A 19,905-nucleotide genomic window follows, 5' to 3' on the forward strand; every position below is an offset into this window, starting at 1 on the left:
GCAGTTCCAGCTCCACAGTTACATCGTTAATTAGATGGACCACTTTGAAGGGCCCTAGATATTTCCATCCCAACTTTTTGCTTGGTTGGGCCCTCTTGAGATTTTTTGTGGATACATACACACTATCTCCCACCTTCAAATCCCAAGGGGGATGTCTTTTTGTCCGCCTGCTGTTTATAGTCCATTTTAGCTTGCTCTAGTGTTTGCTTTATAATATCCCATTGATTTATAATGTCAGTTCACCATTGCTTTGTTTCATCTCCCTTTCCAGCTGGGTCAGGTTCTAACAGAGGCATGGGCTTTCCTTCAAATCCCTATGTTACCTTAAAGGGGGTGGCTCCAATAGAACTGTGTACACTATTGTTATAACAGTATTCTGCACAGGGAAGAAAGTCCATCCAATTATCTTTTTGATAGTTCATATAGCAACTCAGAAATTGTTCCAATATCTTATTTGTGCATTCACTTTGTCCATCAGACTTGGGATGATGAGAGGAGCTGAGTCTCTGTTCAATCCCAGTTACCTTCAGGAGCTCCTGCCAGAAGCTGGCAACGAACTGACTCCCCCTATCTGATATTATCTTGGTTGGGATAGAATGCAAACGTACAACATGTTGCATGAACAAGCAAATATCTTGTTCCAGTGTACCCATCCAAAGGTACACTGCAGCTTCATTAGGTGGGATGGGTGTTGCAAAAAAGGGTTAGGATAAATAGGTATGAGGCAACTTGATTAGAGCAGAAATCAGCATCTGTAGTTAGATAAGAATCCTATGACTCTATTCAGCCACCAAGGGACTATCATTCTGAATTTGTGAATGAACTCAAGTTCATCCTTCTCATGTTGTAATCTTCCCTTGAAGCTTCTCTGTTTGAGAACTGCCAGTTTTAGGGCAGCAATGGAATGCCCTGGAACATGAAAATGTTCTCCCACTGGTTTCTGAGTGTTGTGATTTTTAATGGCATATTTATGTCCATTTATTCTTTTGTGTAGGGACTGACCCCAGTTTGTCCAATGCAGAAAGTAGAAGGACATTGCTGAAACTTGATATTGTATTTAACACTGGAATATGAACAAGTAAATGACCCTGAGATAGTATAACTGGTGTTGTTTGGTCCAGCGATTGTTTTGTTGGAATGAATATGGGGAGTGTTGGCATCTTAGTTTATTGCAAGCCCTGGTCCCAGAGTCCATGTTTGTATTAGGAAGTTCACTCACATTATTGTGAGTGAGAAGTTGCTTAAGGCTGGGGGGGCTATCTGAGGGCAAGAAAAGATTGCCTCCCAGTGTTTGAGAGAGAGGAGTATCATTGTCCAGCATAGGCTGAAGGTCATTAATGATAATCTGAACTAGTTTGAGCTAAAAGCTTATGTGGCCTCAAGTGGCGTTTTATTATTGTTTGAGCCTATCTTGTAACAGGTTATCCATTAGTATCATTCTGACATTGTCAATTTGCTTTCTTACTACATTAGACGGATATTGTAATTGCAAAAATGTTGATCTTGTAGGTGAGAAACTATGTCATAAAGACTAACAGATATGGCTGTAATTTAGATTTTGGCAATGGATTGTTTGATGTGTGTAGTGTAGATATGCTTGCTGATCAGTAGGTTCCTAGTATAAGGTAGTTCTTAAACTTTTGTCATGTATTGTACAGTGGTGTCTAGATAATGTACGTCCTATGTGGATTGATTCATGGTCAGGTTGATGGTGGGGTGGAGGCTGCTAAAGTTCTACCGAAATTCCTCCAGGGCTTCTTTCCCATGTGTCCAGATGTTAAAAATGTCATCAATAAATCTCCAGTACAGGAGGGGTGTTAAAAGGTGGGAGCTGAGAAAGGGCTGCTCCAAGTCAGTCATAAAGATGTTGGCATATTGTGGTGCCATGCAACTGCCCATGGCTGTGCCATTGATTTGAAGGAATAAATCTTTACTAAATCTGAAATAGTTGTGGATGAGAATAAACTGGCAGAGCTTGGTAGCAAGGTCAGCTGTGGTGTTGTCAGAGACTGTGTTCCTAATAGCTTGCATACCATCTTTGTGGGAGACATTGGTGTGTAGAGACTCAATATCCTTGGTGCCAAAACAGTGTTACATCGAAGTTTGCAAACAGATTGTATTTTGCTCAAAAAGTCTGTGGTGTCACACATATAACTGGGGGAATTGCCACAATAGGGCCTCCTGGGTTACCAGGCTTGTGTATTTTGAGCAGACCCTAAGGTCAAAGGTTAGTTGTTAGTAGAAATTAGCATTGGAGGATCAGAATTTGCTGAAATCTACTAACAAGTAGTCAAGAACTGCCTAGTTTGGAAACAGAAGTTGTTATACATCTGAGCTTGTTGGAAAGCCAGCAAAAACAACTGATTTATGTCAGATATTGAACATGAACACAAACTTTCCTTTGAAGAGTTACATCAAGTTGAGTGCTGGCTCCTTCGTATGACCATAATACAGGCATAAAGAAGGGTCACCACTTATAATACAATGCCAGGCCATGCGGAATCCTGAATGGGTAAACTTTTTTGCATGCTGATGTATCTTGAATAACTTGGCCCTAGTTTTTCTAAAAATGCTTCCGTGCTTTTGTTTCTCAAACAGGAATTCCCATGTCATATAGCAACATTATTCCTGGAGCTGAGTTTCAGAGTTTCAAAATAGTCTCAGATATGGTAGGAGAGTCTGCTATTCAAAGACAAAAAGGGAAATATCCCACAGAGCACATGCAATCTTCAGCTAAAGAATCTCCTTGGATGGTAATTAAAAAGAATTTAAACTAGGAATCTTGACTTTAACTAAAGAATCTCTTCAATTCTACTCTCAATAAATTATGAATTAGAGTCATATAGAACTTTGACCATGGCTATTAAAGAGTTAAATAATTTTAGTTGTTTAGTGATCTATCTTTTAAATGATTAATTATTCTAATTACAATTAGAATTTTCGCTAGCACTGGCTGACCCTTGAAAATCAGATCCTGGTTCATGTGATTCTTAAAGACGTAAACAATTTTGATCTACCTGCATTTTAATAATGTAGTTCATATGTATTAAGATACATAATAGTTAAGCAATTATTAAACTTATGGGAATGTAAAATCTACTAACAGTTATATAGATACACATATAATTTTAAATCAGTTTTATTGGATTAGAAACATGTTCTCCTCCCTCCCCCTTGTGTTAGTCACAACTTCTAGGGGCTCTCTCAGCCCCACCAACCTCACATGGTGTTTTGTTGTGGGAATAATAATAGCATACTTTGTAAACCGCTCTGAGTGGCCATTAAGTTGTCCTGAAGGGCAGTATATAAATTGAATGTTGTTGTTGTTGTTGTTGTTGTTGTTAACTGTCCTCTAATGATCCCCAAGTTTCATGAAGATTGGATCCTAGGGGGCCATTTTATGGCCCCCTCAGCCACCTGCAATCTCCATTATTCTCTATGGGGGAAACTAGGTGACTATCCAGGAGGCTGGGGATGGCATTTTGCAAGTAAAGTCCACCGAATTTGCAGCAGACCTACTCCCAACTGTCATCTAATGACCCCCCAAGCTTCACGAAGATTGGACCATGGAGAGCCATTTTATGACCTCCCCTAAAAGAAGGTGCCCCTAGTGACTTCCAATGTCCAGGCCAGAGCAAAATGGAGGCAGACTGAGTCAAACCTCCTAATTTAACTCTTTGTAGCAGTTTCAAAAAGGCACTGTCCTTCTTGAGAATCCCATTGGTCAAAGTAGGAGAGCTGCTACAAGGATTAGCCACTCATAGCCCCTCCTCCCTTCCCCCTTCCCCTTCTGTCTCTGACTCACTCCCCCTCCCTTCTCCCCCCTCCCATTTAGTAAACAAAGGCAGGAAGCAGTGTTTCTTTGCTGTTCCTTTGCTAAGCAACAGCACTGTCAGGCTTCCCGAATTTTACCAAATAAATTCGGTAAAGTTAAATTCGGTATTTTATTCAGTAATACTGATTTAAGTTTGATAACACCGAATTTTACCCAAACAGGTAAAATTTGGTGATTTTTACTGAATACCAAACCCAAATTACATATCCCTATATAGAAGGGCTTTTCAAATCAACCCAAGCAAAAGTGTTTTGAGGGGGGAAAGGGATATGACTCCTTGATGAAATAACGTGAATGGATGGCATGTAGTGGGATTCTTGACAATAACCAATTCAGATTGTAGATATCACCACTGCAAGTTTAGATTCAGGATTGTTAAGCAGCATGCCACATTTTTTAGAAGAATGTTTCATCATGCAGAAGGGCTACTTTAAAGTTAAGTGACAAAGGCTGCAATCTAAAGAACCCTTACTTGTGAGAAAGCCATACTGAATAAAATGGAACTTACAGCAGAGTAGACCTGTTTAGGATTACTCTCAAAGGCCACAGTCCTATGCACAGTCACTCCAGAATAAGTCCTACCAAACTCAGTGGGATTTCCTTATTAAGAAGATCTTACGATTGCTGCCAGATTTGGTGATGGTGGTGGAAGTGCCTTTAAGTCATAGCTAACCTATGGCAACCTCTACTGGGGTTTTCAAAGCAAGAGACTAACAGAGATGGTTTTCCATTGCCTGCTTCTGCAACCCTGATCTTAGTTGGAGGTCTCCCATTCAATTACTAATCAATACCAACCCTGCTTAGTTGGAGGTCTCTCATCCAATTACTAATCAAGACCGACCCTGCTTAGCTTCCAAGACCTGCTGAGATCAGGCTTGCCTGGCCTATCCAGATTTCAAGGCCAAAACCCTGTGTAACAATGATTTAAATTGCATCCTATCAGACTATACTTAGGGTGTCCAGCATGCTGTATTTCTCTACCTCAAGATATAAAATCATGCTGCAATGTAGCAAGACCTGGAGTATAATAATTCTTTTTGTGTAATCTATTTTAACTTGAGTCCACAGGGAGGTTACATAAAATCAGAATTGTTTGCTTCCCCAAACTGACAAGAACTTATAAAAGCAGCTGAGAAGGAATTGTTCAATTGTTTTCTTTCCATTTCATGCTTTGTGACTGATGATCTACATGAGTTCAGTTTTTAAACTTTTGACATCCTATCCTTTATTGAATTTCTTCCACCAAGCAGCTATTATACAATGTTAAAAGTTTTCAGAAACATCAGCTCATATAGTTAGAAATTCTGAAAGGGTTTGGGGAAATGTCAATGAAGAAAATGTCTGAACACTGCAACACATTTTCACTCATGTTTGAATATGGTCACAAAAAAGGAGAAATTAAAAGTCAAGTATTTCCTTTTTCGCTACTACTGAAATATTTCATTGTTTCTCTCCCTCTATCCCTTTTCACTGTAATATAACCAAGAAAAAGATACAAAACATCTTGGGCTGCAAATGCAGGCATGAAGCTCTTGCAAGGATTTCTCGATTCATTTCAATGTAAGGGTAGCTTGTTAAACCTTTGGCACAATTTTGTAACATAACAATTTTAAATCTACCATTTAAAGTTTTAAGCACCTTCAGACTTCAGTGTCTTCAAAGTATAAAGAAGAAACTAGTCACTTTTATGAACCTGGACCACAGTTCTATGAACCATGTCTACAGGGTTGGGAAATTCCTGGAGACATGGGAAGGGGAGCCTGGGGAAATTGGGCTTTGGGGAAGGGGAGAGATCTCAGTGAGGTATAATGCCATAGAGTTCACCCTCCAAAGCAGCCTTTTCTCCGAGGGAACTTATCTCTGTCATCTACAGATCAATTGTAATTCCGGAAGATCTCCAAGCCCCATCTGGAGGATGGCAACTAGAGATGGGCACGAACCAAAATATGAACCAAAATTAAGCACGAACCAGGCCGGTTCATGGTTTGCGAACCAAGGTTCGTCAGATCCCATTTCTGACAAACCGCCATGAACTTTAGGCTGGTTCGTTTGGTTTGTTTTTTGGTTTGTGACTGCAGACGGCCTGGTGCTAATCAATCAGTTTCCTAGGCAACAGGGGATGGACCTCCTGCAGACCTTCTGCTGTCCCAGAAGTGACTTTCTTCTGGCCCGGAAATAAACTTCTGCTGACCCGGAATTGATTATTTTCTGACCCGGATGTGACATTTTCATGAACCAAATGAACTGGTTCATGAACCAGGGGCAGGTTCGTGAAATCTGACGAACCACAAACCGCATGGTTCGGTTTTTTCCGGTTCGTGCCCATCACTAGTGGCAACATCAATACGGATTGGATCTTACAACTATGAGCAGCAAGCAGTTGTGCCAGCAGCTCAAGAATTACAAAATGCTTATGTGGGATGCTGATGTGGGGGTACAAAATCCTTGTTCCTAGAGCCTTGTACCAAGGCAGAGATGTGGAGAAGAGGGGAAATTGGTTGAAATTGCTCCTTCATGTTTTTCTACTGAGAGTTTCCACTGATACAAAAGGCTCATCTGAGATAAACGGAAGTGGGGCAATTTTTCCTAATTCCACTTCCTTGCTAAGGTTCTCCTCATGTCCATGGCATTTTGTCCAGGAGGTTCTTGTAAACCCCAGGGCCAGATTTTGGAGGTCTCAGGTAATTGATGGAAGAAAGTAAATGGGCAGGGGGAATCAGCGTTCATAAGAGCTTTCTGCTGATGGTTCATAGGATTAACCCATAGATTTTTCAGGCACCCAGATTGAGAGAAAGTTCTGCATGTGTACCAGGCATTGAAAGGTGACCTAAACAATCGCTGCATCAGAACTAGGATTTTGAGAATCAATACGCACAAACATGACACCAGCCTAGGTGGGTGAGAATGAGAGACCGTGGCTTCTCTTGGTTCAGTGTGGAATATAAGGCTGTGTGCAGTTTTTCAGGTTACAATATGAATCTACACATACACATTGAAATGTGTTTTTAAATCCCAAATCTGGATAAAACTGAAAGAAGGCTGCAACTCTGCAAAGAAAGTGTAAAATATACTGCATGAAGTGTTAAGTTAAAAATGCTGTCTTGTTAAGTGAAACACTGAATTTCATTATAATTTTCCAACCCATGCCATTATTTTACATTTATACCATCAGATTTCAAAAATAACAGTGATAATATTAAAAACTTCTCTTAATATCTAACAATTTCCAACCAGCAACATTCTATCAGATATACAAAAGGAGCTGTATTTTGTAGTTTATTTTAAATTAATCATTACCTTATCAAAATCATTGCATAGCTTTCCAATAACTACAGCGAGGTTTTATTTCATTTCAATGGAAATTGATTCAATGGAGAGGATTGATTTTGATTTGTTTAAAAAGTCTACAAAGCTATAACTTTGTTCCAGTTTTTCCTATATAACTCACCTTGTTTGTTATCCATTTCTCTGTGTGTTGTTCCCGGAAGTATTTCAGTCCATAATTTTCTTTACCATATTTACTTGATCTTTGCATTGATGGGATATACTTATATGGTTTGTGGCATGATGCAAATGGAAAAAATCTGAAAGGTAAAATGTACATGTGTTATTTTATTATTCTATTGCTATATAATGTAAATAAAGAGGATCCTAGTCTAACGCTTTAACCACTACACATACTGCCTTTGATCTTGATGGGTACTTGTAGCAACCTTATGATTTTAGCCATCTCACTTTGATGGGTACTGGTGTCAACCCTATGATTTCCTATTCCTTTCTATTCTCTTTTTTTTATATTTGATCTTTCTGCTCAATCAAGATCACCAAGTTGGCTAACAATTAATTAATTTTTAATTTAATTTAATTTAATTTATTATATTTATATTCCGCCCTCCCCGCTTTCGCAGGCTCAGGGCGGATAACAAAATACAAATATCACATACCATTAAAAACATTTAAAAGCACTAAATGGTACATTTAAAAACATTAAATGGTACAGCGCTTCTACCGCACAGCGGTTCTACCAGAGCAAATCCATGCAGTGGTAATGAGTGTGGCAACAGCAACTGTGTTTACATAGGGGCGATGGTTTAACCCCCCCTCCTCCACGGGGGGCGGCACCACCCGGCATCAGCCATATGCCTGGTAGAATAGCTCTGTCTTACAGGCCCGGTGAAATGCAAGCAAATCTTGCCAGGCCCTAGTCTCGCAAGACAGAGCATTCCACCAGGCCGGGGCCAGGACCGAAAAGGCCCTGGCCCTGGTCAATGCCAGGCAGGCCTCCCTAGGGCCAGGGACACTTAAAAGATGCTTTCCACCAGATCGGAGAGTCCTCCGGGGCTCATACGGTGAGAGACGGTCCCGCAGATACGTCGGTCCCAGTCCGCATAGGGCTTTGTAGGTTAACACCAAAACCTTGAACCTGATTCGGTACTCCACTGGCAGCCAATGCAGCTGGTGTAGCACCAGTGTAATATGCTCCCACACCAGTGCTCCAGCAATGACCCACGCTGCTGCATTCTGTACCAGCTGTAACTGCCGGATCAGGCCCATGGGAAGCCCAGCGTAGAGCGCGTTACAGCACCTAGAGGTGGCCATTGCTTGGACCACTGTAGTCAAGTTGCGGGGAGATAAATAAGGGGCAAGCTGCCTGGCCTGCCGAAGATAATAAAAGGAAGACCTGGCAACTGCAGTGATCTGGTCCTCTATCTTCAGGGAGGAATCCAGAATCACCCCCAGGCTCCTAACTCTCGGGGCCAGTGTAAGTGCTGCCCCATCAAGTGTAGGAAGCCGGGGTCCCAAAGCCATCCCCCCACGACTCACATACAGGACCTCCGTCTTCATGGAATTCAATTTCAGCCGACTTTGTCTCAACCAACCAGCCACAGCCTCAAAAACATGCTCCAGGGCATCAGGGGTCGATCCATGCTGCCCGTCCAACAACAGATAAAGCTGGGTGTCATCCGCGTATTGGTGACACCCAAGCCCGAAACTCTGCACCAGCCGGGCGAGGGGGCGCATATAGATATTAAATAATAATGGAGAGAGTATCACTCCCTGTGGCACACCACATACCAGTGGCCTACAAGATGACACTCTCTCCCCAAGCGTCACCCTCTGTCCCCGATCATGGAGAAAGGAGGCCAGCCACTGCAGTGCTGTCCCCTGGATCCCCACATCGGCAAGGTGGTGGGTCAAAAGCTCGTGATCGACCGTATCAAATGCTGCTGACAGTTTAAAAACAAAACATTATAAAAGTGCATCATAAAACCAGTTTAAACCAAAACTAATATACCTTTATAAAACACAAGAATAGCAACTAAAACATTAATCAGGAAGGAAGGGAGTTTGACAACCAAGCTAAAAGTGTAATCCTAAAAAGAGGTTTTCCAGTCTAAGCTCATTGAAATCAACAGGCTTAGAATGGAGTAATTCTCCTTAGGATCATACTGTAAAATTCAGATCCTACACCTCAAGCACTTCTCTCCAATCCATCTTCTTATGCTATGTACTCTAGTACTCCTTGAAAAAAAAGGTCTTCCTCAAGCAGAAGCGCCTAGTGCCTGAGAAGCCAGGCTTCACAGAGAAGGATCACCTCCACAACAGACAAAAAGAAACACATGCAGAAAAAGAGCATGGGATCTAGAGAAGGAAGGCAAATTCCATAGGTTCAGTTGTATCTTTGCAGAGTCAGGTAATAAATGTCGCAGTACATTTCAGGCATATAGTTGATAAGACTGACATAAAATAATAGAGAAAGAGAGGTTATTACAGTAGTAAACTATGTGAGGAAGAAAAATCCAGGTGAAAGGCAGCTGTTTGCACACTGGATGAGATACCAAACATGATGCTATAATACTGCTATGAATGTAGAAAGGCAATGACATATGCCTACAACTTTCCTGAGAATAAATGCATTTACAAAAAAAGTACAGTATGGAATGTACCCTAAATGATTAGATAGTTAAAATAATAAATGTCTACAACTACAGGTAAAAATTTTAACTTCCTCAGATACGTGTCACAATTATTATTCTATTATTCTATGCCAATTATAAGCAAACCAAATGTCCCTGAAAAAGAGAGAGGGGACAGTTTTTAAGAGCAAACAATGTTATGAGTTTAACTGTTGTGCACAACTTTTGAGAAGGCACTTAAAAAAACTTGCCTTATTTTAACCAACTTTCTAAATTTTATTTTAAAATCCTTTATTGGAACAGATTTGTATTTTATCAACAGTAAATTACATCAATAAACCTTCCTTGTGGGGAAACAAATGGGTCTTTATTAGCATCTGGCTAGTCAAATTGCCCATAAAGAATTCTAAACCTAGGGCTCTTGAAAATTAACAAAACAAAAGCACAGAAGTAGCAGAGCTTTAAATTATACAAAGCTACAGAAGCATGTATATACTCATGGGACAGGTGGCTCTCATATAAGACAGATTATAGCACTTCCAGGGCTAATTTGCACATGGGATGGACATCACACACACAAAAAATTAATGTGGCCCCAATGTCCCTGAGTATACATAGGAGGTGCTGAAAGCCGGCTGCTCCACTTACAGTTTTTATCACTTCTGAATTGCATTTTAATAGTACATTTTTCTTTTGTTCAGACATGAAAGAAAATTGGCTCTCTCAGGGGACTGGACGATGACTGAAATGACAAGGCAAGCAGCCTAGGAATTTACCCATGGATGCATGGAATTTAGGGTAGTCTTAATACTTAGAACAAAGTGCTTAAAAATCTTCAAAATAGCAAATTCATTATAAAATACACTATTAAACACCAGAGACGATGTTCATTCTGTTACAGAAACAAAACAGGATTCTTTAAAAACATTATTTGTAACATCAGCTTGGTTATATCCGAAGATGGCCTTCTGTTTTTATAATCAAAAGACATGGAAAATAGCCCAAATATTTATTAAAAAAGGAGAAATTTGACAATCTAATTACATTCTGTGATTCATGTTAAAATACATAATGAAATGGCTCCCATCTGGGTTGATACACTATGATGGAATACTGGATTATCAGAACAAAATGGCATTGGGTATATTTGAACCATGGGATGAAACCAAGTACCCAGCATAATTTAATACAGGAACTCAGACTTCCCTTATACATGATTTGGGAATAAACTGGAGGGCATCGTGCTTCAAACAAAGCTGTTACAGTCACCAAAGATAGAAATACACTAGATTAAACTTGAATTGTTGATCTTTCTGCTTTGGAGGGTCTGCTTTCTTTTTGGTACCATACACCACAAGTATGGTACCCACAAGGACTTGCCTCATGTTCTCTCCCCAATATTTCCTCTTCCCCTTCTTGGAAAGTCCTCATAGCTTCTCCCCTTCTCATGCCTCTTTTTCTTCTTCCCACTCACCAGCCTACTTAACTTTATCTTCCTTTCCATCTTCATTTTCCCCTCCTTTCCCTTCATTTTCCCCTCCTTGGCAGCCTCTCCCTAGGAAAAGTCTAGCTGAGCTGCACAGTGCCAGCTGCCAGGCCAGGCCCAGTTGCACAGTGGGGAACCTGCAAAGTCTTCTGAGGGCATCTCAGTTTCCCTGTATCCCCCTCCCCAAACTATTTCCTCTTTCCATATTCCTGGCAGTCCCCATATTCTCACCTTTCTCTTTTTCCTTCTTACTAACTAACCTACCTCATCTGCCCCCTCATCTTCAGCTATATTTATTATTTATTTACTACATTTATACCAACCTTACTTCACAATGTGGACCCTAAGCAGCTGACATCATTCTCTTCCAGTGTGACTAGCCCAAGGTCACCCAGCAAGATTCCACGGCGGAATGGGGACTGGTCTTCTAAATCCTAGTCTTAAACTCTAAGTACCACATACCTTGACTTTTGTGGGGTGGCTGCTGTTGAGCAGGAGCAAGCATCTGGGTCTGGATGAGTCAAAGAAACTCATGTGGTATCCAAGTCACCTTATGGTTACCAGCAGGCCTAGCACGAATGAATCTTTCCTCAAAAGCCATAACAGCCCTGAAAAAGACCCTGCCCCTGCCCCTGTCTTCTACTGACAGAAACCAAGGCTTTAACTGGAAATACTGTTGTGCTTGCGCAACAAAAGTCAGAGAGGGTGTTTGTTTCTTAAGGGTACAGGTGCTGTTTCTATTACTAGGGAGGGGTTAACCCCAGCGTGTCCCCCCCAAGATTTCAGATTTTTCTGCAAAGCTAGGGCTTTTAGGTTGTAGAAGGATCTGTCTTGTCTGTTCATGGCTTCAGCCTCTGGATTTAAGAGCCCACAGATTTGGCTCTGTGAAGAGTTAGATATATTGATGATGATGATCTATTCCAGTCTTGTCCCAAATCAGTCTGACATCTTATACCTATTCAGGGGATCTTCCCCTTCCCCTGTAAAATTCTGTTTGGAATTCTAGATCACAAGTTCTGCATGCCTCTACTAGAAAGTATTGTGATAAATCTTGCAAATCTTTTCACAGGGATATAAACTGGGAATAGTAAGGAATGATTAACATGGACATAATAAAATGATAGCAGTTATACACAACCTGTCACATACACCTTGCCATGAGTTTGTATGTGCGCCTTTTGAAAGCATATATTTTATTTCATTAAGTTTCTTTCATTACAATAGAGCAGGACAAGTTAATGGTTATTTTTATTTTGCTTTTCTGTGTTAGACATAATTTGTTATACACCAACTGCTAAAAAAGAAATGTATAGGGAAGTCATACCTAACATGTTGTCTTTCAATAAGTGAAATTGCTGTTTAGAGGCTTTATTCGGTAGTACATTGAATATATCATAGTTACTACTTTTTATACTGTATACATTGTGTTTTCTGATATATAACTAAGAATCATTGCACAGTTTTGGTTTTAATCTCACTCTGCAGCAAAAGTAAAAGCATAAGACACATGCTAGCTTAGTTCCTGTATAAAGTAAAAGTAACAGAGACCTTTTCTTTGCAGACAAATTTTAGAACTTCTTAATCATATACAGAATTATTATCTACATCCCCAGTGTTATAAAGTACCAGAACTTCATTAGAAAAATTAAGCTGGAAAAAAGAAGGCATCACTTTGTAAATTTCCACTGGAAATTAGCTAGAAGAGGCAGAGGAATACTGGATCAAAAGAGGGTAATCATGCTTAACTGTGCCCTAGAGCACCCGCATGTATAATACGATTTGCACAGTAACTACCTCTCCTATTACTGCTTGTTTGGAGTATTCTGTGTTAATGGGGTTAGCTAATTTAGTATTTTAACTTAAAAAGGCTCTGCTGATTAATAAATGTTGCACACTGTGCTAGTAATTAAAATAAATGGAAGAGTTACAAACAGGAATTGAATTGTTAAGAAAATATTATCTGAAAATATATGATAATCCTTGTTTATCATAATATAATAATAGTCCAGAAAATATGCAAATTGCTAAAGTTGCAAAGCACATGAAAAACTAGACCTAACTTGAAAAAAGTTTTAGATGCATTCAGTTTGTAATACATAACATTCAGTGTTCATTTTCATAACGTCGCACTGTTCTTCAAATACCCAATGTAGTGAAAGCAGTGAGATTCTGGGGTAGTAAAAAGAAAAAGCTGACTGTCCATTTTAGCCATTGGTGGGAGGAAGGCATCCCCATGTGCTTCCTCCCCTGGCACAGGAATAGTGCAGGCAAAAGGATTCTGTGTGAATAGTTCCCAGGGCTGGATCTGAACATTCTGCACCTGAACTTGTGTGTATACAAGCTCTTGATGCTGTCTGGGCTTTTCAAAATGTTTTTTTTAAAAAAAAAAAAAATGGTTCTGGCCACATACAGCTGCAGTTTATCCCCTGATTCCTGCATACATTTTTTTGCTTTTAGTTTTCATTTTTCTTGTTTTGTTTCCCCTGTTTTTTTCCCTGTTCTTTTGAGACCACTTTTACCCTATTTTTTTTTTTGGCTAATCCAGTTCTGACTCACGTTTGTTCTTTGTGCTGAATGTTTCTTTTCGTTTTATTTGTCTTGCCCACTGTTACTCACCTCCAAATCACTTTCTGATGATTGGTGGTTCGTCATAGTCAAACCACTTCTCCCTCCTTCCTTTCCCCTCCTGGTTTTGCTTTCAATCTGTTTTTAATAATCAATTCTATACTCTCTCTTTTTAATTTTTTTACAAATCAATTTCATAATGACCTAGCATTGTAATAATAGATGCAGCAGGTTCTCTGAATCCCCAGCTTTCAGTTTTTAAAAAGTATGTCTCTAGCCCCCTCCACTGCAGAGGCATAAAGAAAAAGGAATATCTCTGCAATGGAAGGGGCTAGAGACCTACTTTAAAAAAAAAAAACTGGTGATGGGAGCAGTATTGCTCGAACAGGATTGGCATGACCAGGAGGATGGTGGTGTGAGCTATAGGGCACAGGTATTAATCATGATGGGGTGCATGGCATTTGGGCTGGAATCTGGGGTTGGATGCAGCTTTTGGAGGTTTGGCAGGAGCCATTTTGGGACTCTTGCAGTGGTTTTGGCATTGGGCATAGATTCTTTAGGGGAGAAACAGGGCTGTGAGCCCAGATTCCCCATACTTGGGGATCCACTTAAGGGGTCTTGGGGGGGTGAATTTTTGTAGGGAGAAGCCTGGGGGGCATGCTGTCAGGGCATGCTCCCCCTGGGGTGGCAGGGGGATCCATGCAAAGGTTTGCATTGATGTGAATCCCACAGCCTGTCATCCTGCGGTTTCTCCCTTCAGCAAGTATGCCCTTTGCTGCTCCAAGGCTCCATAAATTGTAAACGAATAAAACTGTGGCCTTTTTTAATCTAACAAGTTGTATCTGTGTCTTTGTGCTGTCTGCTCTTGCCCCCTCACCCTGAAATGCTGGACCCAATCAACTTTCCTGTGCTTGAAAAAGGGGCAGAAAAGATCTCCAGTCACTGCACTCATTGATCACAGGATTCCATCCGTGGTATAAAACTACAAAACTACATCCTGCTATTTTCTTAGCACAGTAGCCGTTAAGCTGTTAAGCCCTGGAGCTCTTTCTTGGCCGTGAGTCTCTGACTCACTTCATCAAAATCAGCAGCTCATTATCTGAAGCTGTTACCCTTAAACAACTGAAGTACAGTGATTATATAATTACAGCCCAAATCATATATCAATTAAACATACAAAAGGTTGCTTTTTTAAGGTTTTCAGAATAAATGGCTACTACTACTACTACTACTACTACTACTACTACTACTACTACTACTACTACTACTAATGTATTTTTATTATTAAGCAGTAAAAGAAATTCAGAAGAAGCTGAATAGCATAATGAAAATACCAGGAAAACAAATAAACTTACTCGTCGTCATGTACACGGTTTCTCCATTCCTCTTGTTTGACCTTTTCTCTGGCTTCTTCTAGTGAAGCACTAGATGCTGCCACCCTCATGCTTGGCTCAAAAGGCTTGAGGCGTTGCTGCAATACCTCAGCAGCATCACGAAAGGGGCCCTGCCAGATAAACAATAAAATCCATTTTTTAATGTTGGGCCTTCTCAATTTTTTTTAACTCACAGCCTGTTATGGAGGAATGCAACAGAGAAGTGTGGCTAGACTTTCTTTATAAATAATTTTAATTTATTTTAGAAAGTTCTCTTATTTTTCTATAAACTTTAAACAGCTTACAACAACAGTTCTCAAACTTTAGCGATCTAAGACCTTTCATTTTGATTTTAAAAATTTCGCAGACTTCCAAGTCTTTCTGTCCTACATAGCTAGTTTCTGCCATGCACTTGTCATTTTTATAGTATCACATTCAAAGCCCTTCATGTAAGGTTGCCAGGTACTATTACCCACCTGACGGAGGGTGGTACTCACTGGTTTGAAAATCTTTGTGAGTTCTAGGTGAGTGGGGGGGGGGTGAAGGCTGGGAGTGGCAGATTCCCCTGCGCCCACCAGGGGACTGGCAGCCCTACCTTCATGGTCTTTTCCCCTCATATCTGTGCAACCACCTCTCCCCCTATGTTCTGCCATGGTAGCTTCGCTCATCTGAACAGGGTTTTCTGAAGATACCTCCCTATAGCTAGGCAAAATCAAAAGCCACCTGCACATGTGCTTCCTCTGTGGTTGCCCCTTATGGAATGGCTTGCCTGAGATGGTCAGGAAAGCCACTACTCTCCTATCTTTCCACAAACTATACAAAACTGAATTATTAAGGATTATTAAAGATTACAGGACTATACCATAAGAAATAGCTCAGATAGATGCCTTGATAGGGATGAGGACTGAATGTTTCATTATTGGGTACTGTGTGCTGATGTAGATATGCCCCTGCTAGTGAGTTTCCACACTGCTAAACAAGGCATGGAAATTAATTATGGATTGTTTCAGATAGATTTCATCTTTGTGCTCAGTTTTATGCTTGTTTAATTTTCTTCTACCATGTCCTACTGTATCTGTTTCCCTGAATGTCCAAATTGTTCTTCACTATTATACTTCTCTCAGAGAATGTCCTAGCTTTTGATTATATTGTATTTTCCCTTGAACTGCTGTAATCCACCTTGGATCTCAGTGAGAAAGGAAGAATATAAGTAAGTAAGTAAGTAAGTAAGTAAGTAAGTAAGTAAGTAAGTAAGTAAGTAAGTAAGTAAGTAAGTAAGTAAGTAAGTAAGTAAGTAAGTAAGTAAGTAAGTAAGTAAATAAATGTACATGTGACAAGCTATGCATGCCCCAGAGAGGCCTCCATCCGTTTGTATCCTTAAAAAAAAAAGTACAGTTGAAACCATAAGTGCTATACTGTAAAGAAATAAAAACAAGTTTAGGAAAAATGTTAAGATTATATTTACATGACCTACAAGGATAGAACTTGTAGTGTTGTCAACTTCAGCTTAAGAAATTTCAGAAGATTTGGGGGTGGTACCAGGGCACGGGTGAGCTCACCAGGATGGTAGTCTACATAGTCCACCCTAAAAAGCTAGTCTGGAGATAAGTTGTAATTCTGGGAGAACATCAGGCCCCATCCAGACGTTGGTAATTCTAACTCAGAGAGAAGCTGATTCTACAGTTTTACAACTCAAAACACTCGGACCCAATTTTAATCAATCTCTCTCGTTGGTTGGAAGGGGCAGCAAGAAACTTTCTTACGGAATAATAATTTCTAGAAAGAGGCTAGTTGAACAGAGTTCTGGATAGAAATCAAAAGACTAGTGTTACACATAACCTGGACTTCCAGTATTTATCAAAAGCCACCATTATCTACCATTGTGTATGGACACCAGGAGGCTACAGGCAGCAACAGCGCTGTGAGCTTCCACCCTTCAAGAGACAGAAGTTGATTCCAGCTCTTTTCCATATGATGAAAATTCTGGACTCATTCCTAGAAAACTGACAAGAGCTCCATATCTGCATTAGCCAGATAGCCACAGAAAAGTCCGCCCTCTGTCCTTACAGAGATCTTGTGGGCCCCTTGGAATTCCCTCACAGAGGGGCCCCAGTTTGAGGAATGCTGGCTTACAATATTAAAATGGTAAGTTATTAATTAAGGATTAAGTAACCACTTTGTTCTGATACATACATCACAAAGGGTACTGATTTTGCCCCTAATTTTTGACTACCTATGAATCTGCATCATAACGTTTGGACACTTTACAAACTCAACATCATTTCTCTGAGAAGTCCTTATAGAGAATGAAATGCAAAACAAGACTCCACACATGCACATAATACATTTTAATGTATTGTCGAAGGCTTTCACGGCTGGAGAACGATGGTTGTTGTGGGTTTTCCGGGCTGTATTGCCGTGGTCTTGGCATTGTAGTTCCTGACGTTTTGCCAGCAGCTGTGGCTGGCATCTTCAGAGGTGTAGCACCAAAAGACAGAGATCTCTCAGTGTCACAGTGTGGAAAAGATGTAGGTCATTTGTATCTACTCAGGAGGGGTGGGGTTGAGCTGAGTCATCCTGTAAGAGTTTCCCCAGGTGTGGAATGCTAATGGCAGGAGGCTTCACTGTATCCTGAGGAGGTTCTTTTGCATATGGATTGGTGCTTGATGTGCTAATCTTCTCTGCAGGGCTATTGTCGAGGATAGAATGTTTTGTTAGCCTGGTGTTTTTCAGAACTGGAAACCATGCTCTGTTCATTCTTAAGGTTTCTTCTTTCCTGTTGAAGTTTTGTTTATGCTTGTGAATTTCAATGGCTTCCCTGTGCAGTCTGACAAAGTAGTTGGAAGTGTTGTCCAGTATTTTGGTGTCCTGGAATAAGATACTGTGCCCTGTTTGCATTAGGCTATGTTCAGCCACTGCTGATTTTTCAGGCTGTCCAAGTCTGCAGTGTCTTTCATGTTCTTTTATTCTTGTCTGGATGCTACGCTTTGTGGTCCCGATGTAAACTTGTCCACAGCTGCAGGGTATACGGTATACTCCTGCAGAGGTGAGGGGGTCTCTACTGTCTTTTGCTGATCGTAGCATCTGTTGTATTTTTCGGGTGGGTCTGAATACTGCTTGAAGGTTATGCTTTTTCATAAGCTTTCTCATCTGATCAGTAATTCCTTTGATATATGGCAAAAACACTTTTCCTGTAGGAGACTGTTTTTCCTTGGTTGTTTGATTCATCCTGGGTTTGATTGCTCTTCGGATTTCATTTCTGGAGTAGCCATTTGCCTGAAGTGCGTGGTTTAGATGATTAATTTCCTCATTGAGAAAGTGCGGCTCACATATCCGTCTTGCACGATCCACTAATGTTTTCATTATGCCTCTTTTCTGTCGGGGGTGGTGATTGGAGTTTTTGTGTAAGTACCGATCAGTGTGAGTTGGTTTCCTGTAGACCTTGTGACCTAACTGAAAGTTAGGTCCGCAAAGCAAACTTTCAGTTAGGTCACAAGGTCTACAGGAAACCAACTCACACTGATCGGTACTTACACAAAAACTCCAATCACCACCCCCGACAGAAAAGAGGCATAATGAAAACATTAGTGGATCGTGCAAGACGGATATGTGAGCCGCACTTTCTCAATGAGGAAATTAATCATCTAAACCAAGCACTTCAGGCAAATGGCTACTCCAGAAATGAAATCCGAAGAGCAATCAAACCCAGGATGAATCAATCAACCAAGGAAAAACAGTCTCCTACAGGAAAAGTGTTTTTGCCATATATCAAAGGAATTACTGATCAGATGGGAAAGCTTATGAAAAAGCATAACCTTCAAGCAGTATTCAGACCCACCCGAAAAATACAACAGATGCTACGATCAGCAAAAGACAGTAGAGACCCCCTCACCTCTGCAGGAGTATACCGTATACCCTTCAGCTGTGGACAAGTTTACATCGGGACCACAAAGCGTAGCATCCAGACAAGAATAAAAGAACATGAAAGACACTGCAGACTTGGACAACCTGAAAAATCAGCAGTGGCTGAACATAGCCTAATGCAAACAGGGCACAGTATCTTATTCCAGGACACCAAAATACTGGACAACACTTCCAACTACTTTGTCAGACTGCACAGGGAAGCCATTGAAATTCACAAGCATAAGCAAAACTTCAACAGGAAAGAAGAAACCTTAAGAATGAACAGAGCATGGTTTCCAGTTCTGAAAAACACCAGGCTAACAAAACATTCTATCCCCGACAATAGCCCTGCAGAGAAGATTAGCACATCAAGCACCAATCCATATGCAAAAGAACCTCCTCAGGATACAGTGAAGCCTCCCGCCATTAGCATTCCACACCTGGGGAAACTCTTACAGGATGACTCAGCTCAACCCCACCCCTCCTGAGTAGATACAAATGACCTACATCTTTTCCACACTGTGACACTGAGAGATCTCTGTCTTTTGGTGCTACACCTCTGAAGATGCCAGCCACAGCTGCTGGCGAAACGTCAGGAACTACAATGCCAAGACCACGGCAATACAGCCCGGAAAACCCACAACAACCATCAATACATTTTAAGCTTAAATCTAATTTCGGTCCAAGTTTTGGACAGAATGGTGATGGTGGCAGCTGTCCAGGCAAGCAGCCAACTGATAGGTAGGTGAGTGGAAGCAATCCCCCCTCCATCTCTCCCCCTGTGCCTATCCCTTTTACTCCTCTTTTCCCTAAAAATTTGGGTGA

The 19,905-nt window shown here is 40.7% G+C and overlaps 1 protein-coding gene across 3 annotated transcripts in view; it reads right to left on the minus strand.

Annotated features, from left to right (window-relative positions):
- The window catches only part of SPATA17 (spermatogenesis associated 17), a 188,692-nt gene that overhangs the window by 62,139 nt on the left and 106,648 nt on the right, over positions 1 to 19,905 (minus strand). For all 3 annotated transcript variants that reach the window (XM_054984789.1, XM_054984782.1, XM_054984773.1), the window contains 2 exons: positions 15,160 to 15,308; positions 7,284 to 7,419 (listed from right to left, as the gene is read on the minus strand). In XM_054984789.1, the coding sequence (XP_054840764.1) occupies positions 7,284 to 7,419; positions 15,160 to 15,308 (285 nt within the window). The remainder of the gene's footprint in view (positions 1 to 7,283; positions 7,420 to 15,159; positions 15,309 to 19,905) is intronic.

This window comes from Eublepharis macularius, chromosome 1, assembly GCF_028583425.1.
Source record: "Eublepharis macularius isolate TG4126 chromosome 1, MPM_Emac_v1.0, whole genome shotgun sequence".
Classification (NCBI taxonomy): domain Eukaryota; kingdom Metazoa; phylum Chordata; class Lepidosauria; order Squamata; family Eublepharidae; genus Eublepharis; species Eublepharis macularius.